This window comes from Kwoniella bestiolae, chromosome 2 (genome assembly GCF_000512585.2).
Source record: "Kwoniella bestiolae CBS 10118 chromosome 2, complete sequence".
Taxonomy (NCBI): Eukaryota; Fungi; Basidiomycota; class Tremellomycetes; order Tremellales; family Cryptococcaceae; genus Kwoniella; species Kwoniella bestiolae.
This window is the reverse complement of record NC_089242.1, coordinates 123811-139555: the sequence shown is the minus strand read 5'-3', so window position 1 is coordinate 139555 and position 15745 is coordinate 123811. Positions and strand designations below refer to the sequence as shown.

The window sequence follows — 15745 nt, the reverse complement described above, 5'->3', positions numbered from 1 at the left end:
AAATCGTTGAAAAAACCTGAAGCACAGGTGAAACCGGTGACTTCCTTGTTCTGCCTTCCCGCTTCCTCAAAAAAACCTAGTCTAATTTACATCCCGTCAGAATTTAGTCGTCATCTGCCGCAGTACGAGTACCTGCATCGTCACACTGCACTGACTAACTACGGTGCCGTGTACTACAGTACGGCTTGGAAGGGGTTTGGCATGTTCTATTTTAGTACGTTTCGGACGTGCGTACAGTTACACTCACGTATAGGTACAGCTATAGCTAGCTACCTTGGTAGTACAGGATTAGATATGCGTATTTCATTTTTCGGGGTGTACGACGACCCTTCTTTCCCTTGTTCCCGCTTGTATACGAAGTTTTCAGAGGAGGGTGAGATCTTACTATGCGGTACTAGTTGTCGTAGTGCGATGCGAAGTGGTACTACGAACGGTAGTATCGAATGTGAGAATGTGAATGTGAATAGTCGCATGCATATACTAATCTATTGATCCTTTTTTTCTTGTGGTTTGATGGTTTCTTTACATCTACCTCTAACAGTTGAAGAGTACAAGCAGGCTAGAATCCATCGACATACTGAAGCTCATTCGATCCGTTAATCTCGACTCAGCACAGCCATAATCATGTTTACCAGACTCCCCTCACTCGTACTCGCCTTGATCCTCCTTTTTGTGGTAGTAGATGCCAAGAGGATACGCGACACACCCAAATACATTGCAGTTAGTATACCTGATTATCTGGATAAATGGGATTTCACGACCGAGTGAGTGGTTCTGATTCTGATTCCTCATCTGTATAGTGAGACCATGTAGTACATGTCCCATGCGTGATCAACCATACCAAAGTCTCATGATTCTCGCAATACCCACTTCATCAATAGAGCAAATGTTGATCAATGTTTCAATATCACAGATTCAACAGCCTCTGCACAGGGATATTCCCAGACGACGGCGAATCCTCCTCTCCCATCCTCAAAGAAACAATGGCAGAAGCAGCCAAGATGAACAGGTTTCAAGCGCAATTGCAATCACGAGCGAGTATACCAGGTTCTAAGAAAATGAAATTGACCGGAACGTTATTCACCGTCAGCTGTGTGAGTGTGCCATCTGTCTTTCTACCTAGCAACGTCCAAGTAGTGCAATTCCTCGAATGATACATTCAGTGTACCTTGACACCAGGGCTGACTCCCAAACCCTTCGTAGCTATACCGATACCCAGATGGGGAGAATCACCAATTAGGTTCCTACATTGCCGAACAACTTGGAGGGAAGACCTTGGATCTTGAGAATGAGCTGGCCCATTTGGGGAGGAAGAAGCAGAATGGAGGTGGGAAAGCGAGGCGATAATTGGCGAAAAGGCAGACGGAGGACACCATATCAAGCTGGTCTCGAAGGTTCTCTCTCCTATTCTTTTTATCGTACCATCATCATACATCCAACAATCACCGGTACCCCCCATCGTGGGGTTCACTTTCAAGCTCGATAGGATTTCGTTTCATCTTTGAGCTGGACAATTTGACTGTTAATTTGTTGCTTCTTATACTGTATTTCTAGAATAGATCTTCACATCAAACTGTATTTGTTTCGATTCTTCGCTTCACCATGATTATTGAGGACATTCCAATCATCATGCATGACAATCCCAACAGAACCAATCTAAACACAATCGTTCTTCGCGTGCAGTGCAGGCTGGATTGACTTGTGATGCCTTAAATATAATTTCGGCTGAACCCGAGGATGACCTCATGGTGCAACTCCCCCTTTGAAGATAAGCAAAGCATTCCACCCCTCATCCACTTCGGGTCGATCATTATCCCCTCCAAAGCCAGAATGGATTGAAGATTAAAGCATCATGCATTGTGATTTCAAAGCCCACTCACACTCGCAAAACGAGATCATCAGCCGGCTAATCCGTGTAGGATTTCGAAAACATGTCATGTCCAGTCAAAAAATCAGACAAAGGAGAACCGTACATCCCTTTGATCCTTCCTTCTCACCCCGACGACGATATCCGATTAACACCATGGAAGGAAGACGATCTGGATGATATCGTGTGTTCACCTCTCATCATCCCACCCTCAGACTCACTAACGAATAGCTGATAGTATATTTTGGGATGCAGATAGAGCTGTTCAACCTCCCAAACGTCGAGAAATGGGGTCGAAGCAGGCCCTCGCCGTGGGTTGTCCCCTTCACCTCGTTAATCTCACTAATGAAAGAGCAATATAAACTAACCCAGCCCTTACGTAGATTCACCCAATCGCATGCAGCAGAACTGATCCCAGAGATCCAATCCCACCTCCCCTTCCTCCTCTCCCTCGTATCCTCTCACCCCAACCCCCCAGACTTATCTACCTACCCCAAACAACGGGTTAGATTGTCCCCCTTAGGAGCTCTGAGAGATACCCACGGTAAGATCATAGGTACCTTGGGGTTCAAGACCCCCTCGGAACCGGGATCGGGGGGAGAATGGGAGGTGACGTATAATTTGCATGATGGCTATGCTGGACGGGGGATTGGAGGAGCGATGGTACGGGTAGCGGTTCAGTGGGGGAGGTGGTTGAGGATCAGACGGTTGATAGCTGTTCGTTATTTCTTTCCTCACTATCTGCCATACCATATCGAATGGGATGTTCTGTGGTAGAGTGATAGTATTGCGCTGATATTCATAATTGGATGACAGCACACCGAAGCTGATAATTTCGCTTCGAATCGGGTGTTGAGTAAGAACGGATTCTTCATACGGTCAGAGAGAGCGGTCGAGTGGCCTGAACATCGAGGCGGAGGGAGGAGAGATACGTATGAGTGGTATAGAGCTTTAGACAATCCGGATCCATAGACACAAATAACGAATCATTCACTTCGACCGGGAGATAGCATTTACTGCATTTCAGTTGGGTACGCACCCATACAACACAATCACAACTAGAATACAAGATATGATATATGTATACGTACATGTGTATTCATGAATCGCTACAACATCAAAAACAAGGAGCCGTACCATCCAAGCTACATGTTTTACCTATTCATTCTGCCTGAGCCTACCCTACTGATCAATCTCCAACACCTCGACCCTCCTCCTCTCACCCCTCTGCTCCTGTTTCGCCATCCCCACAGCCCTCGCCAACCCCTCGACGACCTCATTCAAAACCCTCACTTCCTCCTCTGGACCTAGTCCCACCTCCTCCCCTGAACCAAGATGAAAGCCCATCATCGACGCACTGAACATACCTACCTGATCTCTATACACCTTAACCTTCGTACGTGTCTCTTCTAAATTCCTACTCAATCTACGTATATCGCCTATAGTCTTGGTAGTGATCTTCAAATCTCTCTCTATCAATTCCACCTTGGACGGTTCGCCGCCTACCAGGAAATGAGAGGACTTGTCATATAGGATCTTCCAGCCAGGCGAGCGGTCTTTCTCGTATCTGAGACCTGTGGCTCTCTGGGATAGTTCAGAGTCAAGGGATTGACCGTGGACTGAGGCGTGCGAGGCATGTTGGGATGCTGTGGATGTGAGAGCGTAGATCGAGTCTAGTTCTGTTGAGAGGCGGAGGAGGAGGGAATGCAGTTTGCGGGAGAGGACGGATGAGGTAGGTCGAGTGGAAGGTGGAAGCGAGAGGAGGTTCACTAGGTCACGGAACTGGTATGATCATGTTAGCAACAAACATCTGTCTAGTAACTCTCGTTCTTGAGCCATATCGTAGAAGACAGAGCACGGGGACGGCATATGCAATGGCGCTACTCACCTCCCATTGCAACCAGCTAAACGCATTGACAGTCTTTGAGTCTATGTGAACAATCTCATCCGACAAATCACGAGTCATGTCGCCGAGCTATCCACAGATCGTCACAGTCAGCATACGTTATCTCTCTAATCCTTTACTACACCTTGTCAACGAAAAAGCGAACTCACCTCTTTTATCTGTTCCGCAAAGATACCCTTCCCCTCCAACGTAGATCCCGTATTAACCGTGACAGCCAATTCCCATATCCTATTTCAGATATCGTCAACACTCACTACACCGCACTGAGAGCACCAAGGTCAAAGATAGAGCTCACTTGACATAGTTCAATCCACCAGCTACACCCCCCTGCCCCAGCATTCTCACACTATCGAAGATATCCCTCGCACCCCTCGCCTCCTGCGCCAACGCACGGGCATATTGACCTACATCCACCGGATCCTCCTCTTCCTCATCGTTTGCCCTGAAGCTAGACCAAAATGGTCTGGCAGGAACGGTAGTACCGTTGATATGATGAGATCGTAACGAGGTCTGGCAGAATAGACCTGTAAGTAGACACGCTGGGGTGGCGAGTGTTTTGGCGGGGAGTAATAAGACTTCTTTGCCTAGGGAGATATCTGAGTCTTGGGAGATAGAGAATCCGAGACTTCGGCTGAGAAAGTCGCTTGAGATGTATCGTACAGCCTTGCCTAGTAATTTGAGGATAATAGAGGGTATCAATGGCAGGATAAAGTAAGCGCCTAGACCTCCAATGGTGAGCAGTAAGAAAGCATTGGCGAGATGCGCTAGAAAGGGGCTTAGGAGGATATGTAAGGGTGCTAAGAGGAGTCGGAAGGGAAGTAAGAGGATATTAAGGGTATCGAGGACTGGAATAGGCTGACGAGCAGGTATCGCAGGTTGAGGATGAGTTCGTGGTGGCTGGGGATGAGAGCGACTGGATGTGGATCTTCGAGGTGTCGTACTGGTCCTGCTTTTGGAAGTACGCGGCAAAAGGGCTACACGCCGAGATGGCGAAGAAGCTACTGACCCCGCTGGGGAGTCTCTTCCTGATCTGGCTGATATCTTTTCAGGAGTCTTTGGTGGATGTGTTGAGGTATCTACGTCTTCCCAATTATCCTCATCGCGAGATTCGGGTGGACGACGAGATGGTCCAGGTTCAGATGAGAATTCCCGTTTCTTGATTCTCGGTGCATTTGAGAAAGTGGGTGAGGCCATGGTCAGGGGGGTCGGGGAGTTATCGCCAAGAAAAGTAGTGATATGTACAAGGGTTGTTTGGCACTGGCACTGTTTATCTCGTAGACATCTCATCTTGAATATTTCAACTTTGGAGACGACGGTGCCGACCAAGAGCAAGAGGTGTTGGATGGTTATGACGTAACATCCCAATACAAGTCACGTGATAGCCAGAGAGACGGAACCAAATAATGCGGTATATAAGCGCTCTGTGCGGTGATAGACGCCGGCACGCCATCAATAATCAATAGCATATCAGATAAAGCGCAATCAATCTTTTACAGTATTCATCCATCATTCACTCATAGTATTCTCACTCTTACCACTCACTCCACATCCTCTTCAAGATCACAATGTCCCTCTCTGGCACACTCACAGTCCTTGATATCGGGCTATACAAATACCCCATATTCACTTCCGGTGATCTCACCTCGAATAGAGCGTTGGTGTTTATCGGTGGTCTGACCAATGGGTTGGGAGCAGTACCGTTTACGTATCCCTTATCTGAAGCATTAGGAAAGGCTGGATGGAAGTTGTAAGTATAGTAGTCACCTTGCTGTAGAGGTTGAGCGAAATCTCGTATGGTTAATACTCCTCGCACAGTGTACAGTTTCACTGGAGCTCAGCTTATGGAGGATACGGTACAGGTAGCTTGAAGAGGGATAGAGAGGAGATGGAGGCTTTGGTCAAGCACTTGCGTGGGACTGGTGAGTCATGTCATTCCCATTGACAACCATCTTGCTCGTGAATCTCTACCTTGAATTGCAAGATACTTCAGATTGTGGAGCTAACAGCCATGACCAGGTATCAAAACCCTCATCATCGCCGGCCACTCAACAGGCTCTCAGAACGTCATACATTACCTTTCCCACCCCTCTATCTCCGAACACCCAGAACTAAAGGTCGAGGGAGGTATAATGCAAGCTCCAGCATCGGATCGAGAATACTTGGACCTGCTAGGTGCGAAAGAATGGTTCACGATGCTACCGTTGGCTGAGAAGATGATAAAGGAGGGGAGGGGTGACGAGTTGTTGCCAAAGGAGTTCTGCGATAAAGCCAATTTCGGTGGTAATCCTCTGCCTATTACTGCTGATAGGTTGTTCAGTCTGATAGGAACTGGGTGAGTCCCTTCGCTTCGCTCTGCCCCTCTTACCGCCGGTTCATCGAGCAACAACGCTGATACCGTCTCTTTTCATTCGTGCTTAGTGGAGACGACGATTACTTCTCGGACGATATCCCCTCCACACCCACAGAACCATTCACCCACTCCCTGTCGTCATCATTCGGTAAATTATCTGCGCCAGCGTTGATACTGTACTCAGACGCAGATATCCAATACCAAGTGGGTAATGTACCTGTAAAGCTCAAACGGTGGGAAGAAGCTTCGAATGGCAAGTTGGAATGGAAGGTGCTGGAGAACGCTTCACATGATGTCGAGCAGCCCGAGGCACAACAAATATTGTGTGGGCATGTGCTAGAGTGGTTGAAGAGATTTGAATGAGATGGGAAAGCTCTTATAGAAGGTGAAATGCAATAGAATACTGAGAAGTCAATGTATAGATGGGAAAAGTAGGATACCCAAGTACCATGCATTGTAATGTATCACCCTTTGCTCCATTTCTTTTTCTGGTGTCCGCCTTCTTATGAGAGAAGCTCACGACGAGAATCAAGAATTGCTTCTTCACAGCGCATTTCATCACAATCATTTCAATACAAACAATATTAACTCTCAATTCACAATTCTTCATACAAACGAGTGAGTGATGTCAACTCAAGGTGCAAACTAGTATCGAGCAGGCACATCAGGAGTATTAACCCAACCCTTGAGCTGTAGATCCTCTGCTCTAGATTTGGAGTTGGGATCGTAATAAGGTTTCTCCGCAAGAGACGAAACTCGAGTACCCTATCATCACAACATCAGCATAAACCGTCAGCTCAAGACTGCGTTACAACACCAAATATCCCTGAGCACCCCACAGACAGGCAGAAGCGGGACACTCACATGTCTCTCCCCATCATAGTCGTAAGAGACCGTATGGATAGTCGTCCTATTATCCCAGATCGCAGATGTACCAGGGGTCCAATGCCATCTCACTTGAATATCGGTAGATCGCTCGTACACGTTGTACAGGTAATTCAGGATCGCATCTGATTCAGGTTTGTCGAACCCTTCAATTCGGGCTGTCATAGCTTGGTTGACTAAAGATATATGCAATGATCAGTTTCCTTTTTCATGCAAGTCATGAAACAGGACATAGAAGATGTCATAGTACTCACTCCATAATGCCTTCCAACCTGTGACTGGATGAGTCCTAACCAAGGGATGAGTTCGCTCTACAAACTTTTTGTTACCCTCGGGATCATTCTCGTCTTTGTAGCTATGAGCGGATCGGTATACCCCACTGTTCAAAGGAAGAAAACCAAATACATCAACTCAATTCTTACCACCCATTCGAGACGCTGATGTGAACTCACTTCAGCCCGTCCACGATCTTCTTGAATGCGGGTGAAAGCTTATCGTAAGCTGCATAGCCCGAAGCCCAGAGTGTATCACCCCCTACTTCGGGCACGGTATCTTGATGCAAGTGAGTATATCCAGGTGGATATGCTATGATGTCGAACAATCAGCTCAGGACTTTTTCAAACACAACTACGATGCAGTCCCACTCACCCTCATGAACAAGATCAGTGTGCCATCCGAACTGTCCCCCACCGTAGGGTACCCTGTGAGATCGTCCATTGAAGATTTTATCTTTCCTACCTTGTTCCCAGATTAGGGTGATTCCACCTCCCACACCGGGGACCTGGGCAGCCTGAGGGTGACGCTCGATCTCGCCGTCCCCGAGGTATATGCCTAGTTCTTGTTGTCCTTGTGGGGAGATATCTTGGTCTCTGAAGACTGCGGCGTATAGTGATACATTAACCTGTGCTCGTACATCACTTCCAAGCAGACTCCTGTTCGTGATGTCGAGGCCGTCATGATGTGAGATGATATGAGGTGAACGTACAAACGATGGATCGCTCCGAAACAAGCAAAGCAAGTTCATCCTTTTGTTGATCACTCAGATCTTTAAGTTGTAATCCGACAATCTCAGTCTATCCCATCCCAACGCATCACATCAGCTCTCTCCTCAATATCAATCACGTGCGATAAGTTAGGGGGGAGGGGGAAGCACTCACACCAATCCACTTCGTCAAATCCCTAACCTCCTTTGCAGCCCCAAACAACGCCTTCTTCTCTTTATCAGCCCTCAACCCCGGATCCTTGTATTCCCTCAAATCCTCTCGGATCTTCCCCACCTCCTGGACGTACTCTGGTTTGGGAGGGAAATAAGGGTATCCCCCTGATAGGTCTATTCCGGCTTTCTGGTATCGTCGTAATGTATTATCGGGGGGAAGGACGATGTCAGCCCCTTGGGCGGATTTGAGGGCTGCTTTCAGGGCGGTGATGTCCTCTAGGGAGGATTTGGCTGGGGCAGTAGTAGTGGAAGGTGTATCGATTGCGATGGGGGCCATTCTGGGCAAATTTCGCTCTGCGGAATTGGGTTGGGGGAATAGTACTTCTACCAGATGCTCGTTGGGATTAGAGAATATATATCGCTCTCTCACATATTCAGATCAAATCGTCTAGATTGTAGGATATCGGCCATACCCGAGGATGCTTATTCATCTGCCCACATCCACATGATCACGTCGACTTTGAAAGGAATGGCGTTACTTTGTGTCATGTCATCACCAATGTTCCTATTGGATATAGCATAAATGGTCTAGTGGAGGATGAGGGAAAGAGATTTGATTTGAGCCCAACGAGCTGATGGCGTGACCTTGAACAACTTGCCCAAGACCAAGATAAAGTTCAATCGCGTCATATCAGCTAAGATTCAGTTGTTATCGGTAACTATATTCCCCGACGGGCCGAACTGCGAAGATGGCTCTGCTTCAAATATACGAGTATCCAATGGTACAGTCGATTATACGATGCTTTCTTAGCACGAGATTTCTCAGGAAAAGGGGCATGAACAGAAAGCGGCTTATCAGTTGTGAAGTGGCTTACCTGAAATATGGAGGAATGATTCCGCCGTCCAGATAATCCATCATAGAGTAGAGCAGGGGATCACGCCATCTGACGTATCTGCTCGAAGCTAAAAGCCAAGAGTTCACAAGCTTAAATGATGACGAGATATAATGTGGAGGTTGGTCTTATCGCTTCGATCATTGCTCACTAGCAGGTAAGGGGATGAATGAAGTTTCACACTTTCCTACTTGATGCCAAGACCTGCAGGTCACAGGAGGCTCTGGCTTCTTAGCACTTCCTAGCACGATCAAGCTTTCTGGTGGATTATGCAGAGCCAAGAAAGTAGCAACTATGGCGAGATGTAAGGTTGTTTCAAATCCTGTGGACAGCTCCGGACATTTGAAATCGTTTGTTCCCCCTCCAATGGTCTGCACAGAGTTCGCAAAGCTAGCTCGAATAAGGCTGCACTGAAATGTATAAGACCTAGCTGCATTGATTTACGGGGATCGAAAGGGACCACGAAGCCTTCAACTCGAAATTACAGTAGATAGCTAATGAGGCATTCGAGCTAGTTTCATCCGCCACAATGTCCTCAGTACCCTACGTAGAAGAGCCCGTGGGCAATATCAACGACAAGAAAGCTCCGCGAGAGATCGTGGAGATTACACCCACTTGGAAGGGGAGGTTATGGGACACGCTTGACTTGCCTTCTGATCAACGCAAGTTGCTTTTTAAAGTGGACGCTGTGATGCTCACGTTCGCATCTGTGAGTTGATTTGTGAAAATCCCCGTTATCCCCTTGAGAACCCGATGGTAGAAGCTAACATGGTGATATCGGTATTCATCAGCTCGGATAGTAAGTCATGTAGACCTGGTGACTCGAAGAGGGCTCGTACATGTGCTAATTTACATATCACTGTTTGACCTTTTCACGGATTCAGCTTGTAAGTCACCTTTCGAGTCGAGATCACTCCCAATTTATTCATTCAAAGATATGCACGTTGAGATGACACTTTCTTGTATATTGGCAGCTTGAAAAATCTGGATCAACAGAACATCAACAATGCTGTGAGCTATGCCAGTCTACTATTTCATCGTTTCTCAAGCCCGTGCTGACACCACTTTTACAGTTTCTGTCGGGTATGAAAGAGGATCTAGACATGCACGGAAACGAGCTCGTCACAGCCGTAACAATCTGGACAGTGGGATATGTCATCGGACAGATCCCTTCCAACCTACTTCTAACAAGACTTGAACCTCGATATGTCATCCCCTCTGTGAGTATCACTAAGTCTCTTATCAGAGAAGGGATAATGCTTAACTTTTTCACCGTGTTGGTAGTTGGAGCTTTTCTGGGGGATAGCCACGCTGGGATCATACGCTGTCAAATCTTATAAGTCCCTTTATGCACTGCGATTTCTTGTGGGTCTATTCGAGTAAGTTTCGTACCTTTCACCTAGAAGAAAGCACGTGTACTAACGTGAATGTCTTGCAGATCTGGGTTCTACCCAGGTATCCATTACATCCTAGGATGCTGGTACACCCCCCGAGAGATCGGTAAGAGAGCGATGATTTTCTGGCTCGCCGGCTCGATCGGATCGATGTTCAGCGGTTTCCTCCAGGCTGCGGCGTACACCAATCTCAACGGTGTTCATGGTCTGGCAGGATGGCGGTGAGTGGTCCCTCGTCCACGGTGCAGTCCTACCTGGACGCTTACAAGGTGCCTAACAGGTGGTTGTTCATCATTGATGCTATCATAACCCTTCCAATTGCATTGCTGGGATACGCATTCTTCCCATCGGCTCCTCTACAGGATAAGAAAGCCTGGTGGTTGACCCAAGAGGTATGCGAACTGTCTCTACAACAGAGCTCACTCGTGACGAAAGCTGACAGGGCTGTCAGGAACATGAGCTCGCGCAATGGCGTTTGACTAGTATCGGACGAGCAGGAAGATCGAAATGGTCTAAAGCCAAACTTAAGAAATTGTTCAGAAGCTGGCATACCTATATCCTTCGTGAGTCTTTTTCCTATTCAAACGAAACACGGAATTTTAGATGGTCGAAGGGACTGGACGCTCATTCACTGGACCATATTATAGCTTTCCTTTACGTTGTAAGTTTCCCGGAGAACCTTCGAGCCCCACTTGATTTCACCTGGATTGATCGATTGTTCTGAACTGTGGTAGATCTGGAACAATGGTGGTGGTCAGCAAGCCATGGGATACTGGTTGAAATCCTTCAACGCTACTCCGGCGCCCGTTCCGGGAGTTCGTTTCTCAGTACCGGAAATCAACCAACGTATGTCCCTTCGTATATCCTTCATGTTCGGACTATACTGATTCATCATCATGTTTCAATATCGCAGTACCGCTAATCACAAGAGGCGTCTTCATTGGGAGTGCCATAGCCTACGCATGGCTATCTGACGGACCGCTGAAGGGTCGAAGATGGCCATTCATCTACTTCAATGCGGCTTGTTCTGTAAGTGAAGCTGGAGCATAATCCGAGAGCGAAGCTGAACGGACATCTTTCTGTAATAGATCATCTTTGCGGTAGCCTTGTTGAAGATCGATCTGTACGCCAACATAACAGGAACGAAGGTGTTGTATTGGTTCCAGGACTTTGGAAGTGGTGCTGGGCCTCTGATCTTAACCTGGATCAACGTGAGTACTTTGGAGCGCTGTTTCGCAGATCGCAGATCTTGACTGATAGACGAGATTTTAGGAAATTTGTTCTGATGACACGGAGAAACGAGCCTTGCTAGTCGCTGCGGGCAATGACTTGGCATATGTTTTCCAAAGTATCGTATGTATATTCCCACTCCTCTAGCACTGCTTATGCTGATCGAGATCTTTCAGATGCCGAACTTCGTATGGAAGACAGTTGATTTCCCAGAAGCAAGGAAAGGATGGACCTACTCTCTGTGTCTCGCCGTGCTACTCAGTAAGTACAGATCAAGCGGGAATTCAACGGCATCGATACCTACTGACATTGAAAATGTAGTACTTTGGACCGCCTTAATTCAAGTCTTACTACGACAAGACGAAAAACGGGCACTCAAATCACAGTCGATCACGTCTGTTGATGCCATTGCAACCCCAAGTAGTCCCGAGGGAAGCGCGAGTCGAGATGAGAAGGACATCTATACGCCTCAAACGGAAGAATATGGGAGGAACGAAGTGGTTCTCAATAAAGTTTGATGTGATGAGGTGACGTGAGGTGAGGTGAAAAAGCCACCAGAAGACGTGCGTGAGAAGATCTGCGGAAAAGGAACAGGCGAGAAAATGTGATTTGACAGTTCCTAGGGAAAAGGGATTTGTAAGATCAGCACTGAATCTCGTATATTTGACATGTCAGGATGTACTCGTGCTTGCCACTGCGATGAGTATGGATCACGTCAGATTACGCATTTCGTTCGAGCGGGCACTGCCGCCCACTCAAAGAGTGATAGATTAAACATCTCACGTTGTCATCAAATCTACCCAAATCAGATTGATCTGAGGGCTATGAACATTGCAGAGGGATGGCTCAGTCATAAGGCTGAAGTCCGATCCTATTGATGATTCCGTTTCGTCGATGCCATCTCTCCCGTACGAGAATACTTGAGCTTTGAAGGATCCGACATCTCTGTGCCCGGCTATCTTATCAGTCGGGTATTTCGGACGATTGGATTTTTGTGTTTTTGTGAAAAAGGCATTCCTTCGGTGCCTGAACCGATGATTGGCGGTTGCGTGATTTGAGGCGAAAGGTTCATCCGAGTAAGGTGCTAAAGCACGTCATCCTTCCATCATAGTCTCATAGCTCCGCTATGCCTTGGACAATGAGACGGTGGTGACCTGTACATACCTTGAAAGCTCGCTTGCGAACAGAAGCTCTTGGATAATCTAAAGATAGCTATCATATCAAATTTGATTCTGCCGTCTGGGCTTTGAGAAGATTAACGTAACGTAGCCACTCAAAGAGAGAAGTGAAAAGGTATATATACAATGTCGAAGTCAAAAGGAAAACATCGTTCTCCAGAAGAAACGCCTCTTTTAGATCCATCTTTGGAAACCACTATAGAAATGTCTCAACCTGCTTATCCTTTCCCGGAGGAACCGGTTGGGGACCTCGAAGCTCATGATAAGTCTCGACATGTGGAACAGAAGTCAACTTGGAAAGGTAGAATATGGGATACCTTTGATAGACCTCCGCTTGAAAGGAAGTTGCTTTTCAAGGTTGACGCTGTCATTCTGACGTTTGCATCTGTAAGTGGTATTAGTGATGGGCTTCAGGTGTTGCAAACGCTAATAACCCTTTTCCGCAGCTTGGATAGTGAGTGCTATGTGGTTGATTCTCAGTAAGGAAATACGATTGACCGAAGTATCATTGCCTTTTTTCTCTTTCACCTTCAGCTGTAAGTGCATTGGTGTTGCGGTCAGTCATTGTTCTTGAATAACGCTGATGAGTAATATTTGCTCCTTAGTCGTGAGTACAATAATGCAATGGGCGAGATCAATCTCCCTTCGATAGCACCACTCACCAATGATCATGTGCTGTAGATCAAGAATCTCGATCAGACCAACACGAACACTGCTGTACGTGTTGCTCATCGACGTGTTTGTGTGTGTTCAAATATGGCAGATGCTGATAGAATTTTCCTCTCACAGTTCCTGTCCGGTATGAAGGAAGACCTCAACATGTACGGCAATGAGCTCGTGACCTCGACCTCTATCTGGACTGTCGGTTATGTCATCGGTCAAATCCCATCCAATCTGCTTTTGACAAGAGTTGAACCACGATGGGTGATCCCAGCTGTAAGTGCCTACGAGAAGCCTTTATATATGGCTCAGTTAACACGAAGATGCCCATACACATAGCTTGAGCTTGGATGGGGTGTTGCCACTCTCGGATCCTATGCTGTCAAATCATACAAATCTTTATACGCCTTACGTTTCCTTGTCGGTCTTTTCGAGTGAGTGCCTCACATCATACGTACAAAGGGCGAAGGTGCTGACTTAGCTTTGTAGATCTGGTTTCTACCCTGGTATTCACTATCTTCTTGGTTCATGGTATACTCCTGCCGAAATCGGTAAAAGAGCGATGATCTTCTGGCTCGCCGGTTCCTTGGGACAGATGTTCTCTGGTTTCTTGCAGGCTGCAGCGTATAAGAACTTGTCAGGTGTACACGGTTTGGCTGGTTGGCGGTAAGTCAAAAGCCATGTATTTCTCTCGCCTCCCGGGAAATACGTGCTGATACAGTGGATGCGCAGATGGCTCTTCATCATTGACGCCATTATCACTCTTCCTATCGCTGTCTTTGGTTTCTTCTTCTTCCCACCCCTTCCACTACAAGGGAAAAATACCTGGTGGTTGACCGAAGACGTGAGTCATTGACAATCAGCCATTGGAGCGGATATAGGTCTGGCGTTGTGCTGATCCTTCATGTTTTTTTGGTGCAGGAGTTTACCCTGGCTCGAACTAGATTGCAGAAAATCGGACGAGCTGGAAAGAAACCCTGGACCTGGGTCAAAGTGAAAAGTCTCTTCTTCAGCTGGCACACCTACTTCCTACGTGAGCTTGTTCCCAGCCTTCTCATCGGTCTTGTATCTTTGAGCTGATCAAGATAAACAGCTATGTTATATGTCATCTGGAACAATCAATGGCCTCAACAAGCAATTGGGTACTGGCTAAAATCATTCAACGTCAAGAAGAATCCCCCGGTTCCGGGAAAGACATATTCCGTGGAGCAAATCAACGTGTGTAAGTTGAACTTTCAAGCTCAGGTATATTGAAGATGTATAACTGATTCAAGCATTTACAGTACCTCTGCCTCAAACTGCCATATTCATCGTCTGTGCACTGTCCTTCGCTTGGTTGTCCGATGGTGTGTTCCGTGGACGACGGTGGCCCTTCGTATACATTGGTGCCGTCTATTCGGTGAGTCTTTCCTGCTTGTCTCGTGCACTTTAGGGGACCATTGCTAATGTCATAATAGCTTGTTATTGCCGCTATCATGAGAACTTTCCCTCTCTACAAAAACATCAACACTACCTTTGCTATGTACTATATCAGTCAGATCGGTCAGGGGGCCGGACCATTGATCTTGACGTTCATCAACGAGCTTTGTTCCGATGATACTGAAAAACGAGCATTGTTAGTGGCAGCTGCCAATGATTTGGCATACGTTGTTCAGGCAGTCGTGAGTTTTCGTCTTTTATACTTGTGCCTGCATGGCACTTGTACTAACACTTTCTCTTTCTAGGCGCCGAACTTTGTATGGAAGACCACCGAATTCCCTCGAGCCAAGAAAGGATGGACATGGTCCTTAATCTTGAACATTCTTCTGAGTGAGTCAAATGATCTTCAGCCAAGCTCACTCGCGCTCATGTGACGATATCTATCCCAGTCGTCTGGATGACCGCTATCCTGCTGCTCATCCGTCGCGATCAAAAGAAACGACGACAAGAAGAGGCTGATGGAAGCTCTCAAGGAGATGTCAGCGAAACCTATGATAGTAAGGCGTATGACAGCGGAAATGACAGTCAACCTGAAACTCCTGGTCCTGCCATCGGTGATAATAGAGCCGCAGTCTTACATTGAGATGAACATTTGGACGATTAAGGATATATACATAATGGTAATTTAAGTGATGTGACGGGCAGCTGGGCACGGTGTTAGTACAGTAGTTCTGTAATGGTTATGACAGTAATTTGAAGAATGTGTGATACATTCGGATGTTGAGGCCTTCTAAGACTTCCCAAATG

General features: G+C 46.9%; 7 protein-coding genes across 7 annotated transcripts; 5 read left to right on the top strand and 2 right to left on the bottom strand.

Annotated features, from left to right (window-relative positions):
- Positions 1–624: 624 nt before the first annotated feature.
- I302_103188 (uncharacterized protein) lies at positions 625–1347 on the top strand (the record flags this gene model as incomplete). The annotated part of the gene is made up of 3 exons (XM_019188559.1): positions 625–764; positions 914–1094; positions 1204–1347. The coding sequence occupies 3 exons, from the start codon at positions 625–627 to the stop codon at positions 1345–1347; spliced, it is 465 nt and encodes a 154-aa protein (XP_019048121.1).
- Positions 1348–1931: 584 nt separating this feature from the next.
- Positions 1932–2839, top strand: I302_103187 (uncharacterized protein; the record flags this gene model as incomplete). The annotated part of the gene is made up of 4 exons (XM_019188558.1): positions 1932–2051; positions 2123–2178; positions 2251–2584; positions 2684–2839. 4 exons carry the CDS (start codon positions 1932–1934, stop codon positions 2837–2839), a joined length of 666 nt encoding a protein of 221 aa, XP_019048120.1.
- A 210-nt stretch (positions 2840–3049) lies between these two features.
- Positions 3050–4967, bottom strand: I302_103186 (uncharacterized protein; the record flags this gene model as incomplete). Its single annotated transcript, XM_019188557.1, has 4 exons — positions 3050–3649; positions 3756–3842; positions 3923–4001; positions 4069–4967. 4 exons carry the CDS (start codon positions 4965–4967, stop codon positions 3050–3052), a joined length of 1665 nt encoding a protein of 554 aa, XP_019048119.1.
- A 371-nt stretch (positions 4968–5338) lies between these two features.
- On the top strand, positions 5339–6486 carry I302_103185 (uncharacterized protein; the record flags this gene model as incomplete). Its single annotated transcript, XM_065869631.1, has 4 exons — positions 5339–5520; positions 5589–5692; positions 5790–6105; positions 6192–6486. The coding sequence occupies 4 exons, from the start codon at positions 5339–5341 to the stop codon at positions 6484–6486; spliced, it is 897 nt and encodes a 298-aa protein (XP_065725703.1).
- Positions 6487–6768: 282 nt separating this feature from the next.
- Positions 6769–8501, bottom strand: I302_103184 (uncharacterized protein; the record flags this gene model as incomplete). The annotated part of the gene is made up of 7 exons (XM_019188555.1): positions 6769–6888; positions 6988–7184; positions 7263–7387; positions 7461–7593; positions 7657–7884; positions 7994–8081; positions 8166–8501. The coding sequence occupies 7 exons, from the start codon at positions 8499–8501 to the stop codon at positions 6769–6771; spliced, it is 1227 nt and encodes a 408-aa protein (XP_019048117.1).
- A 1085-nt stretch (positions 8502–9586) lies between these two features.
- On the top strand, positions 9587–12199 carry I302_103183 (uncharacterized protein; the record flags this gene model as incomplete). The annotated part of the gene is made up of 15 exons (XM_019188554.1): positions 9587–9766; positions 9849–9856; positions 10032–10068; positions 10131–10277; positions 10342–10436; positions 10496–10672; positions 10732–10843; positions 10903–11014; positions 11099–11112; positions 11186–11297; positions 11365–11480; positions 11540–11662; positions 11724–11804; positions 11858–11942; positions 12003–12199. The coding sequence occupies 15 exons, from the start codon at positions 9587–9589 to the stop codon at positions 12197–12199; spliced, it is 1596 nt and encodes a 531-aa protein (XP_019048116.1).
- Positions 12200–13063: 864 nt separating this feature from the next.
- Positions 13064–15581, top strand: I302_103182 (uncharacterized protein; the record flags this gene model as incomplete). Its single annotated transcript, XM_019188553.1, has 12 exons — positions 13064–13246; positions 13541–13576; positions 13649–13795; positions 13859–13953; positions 14009–14185; positions 14252–14363; positions 14441–14552; positions 14613–14741; positions 14803–14918; positions 14977–15180; positions 15244–15328; positions 15388–15581. The coding sequence occupies 12 exons, from the start codon at positions 13064–13066 to the stop codon at positions 15579–15581; spliced, it is 1590 nt and encodes a 529-aa protein (XP_019048115.1).
- Positions 15582–15745: the final 164 nt, after the last annotated feature.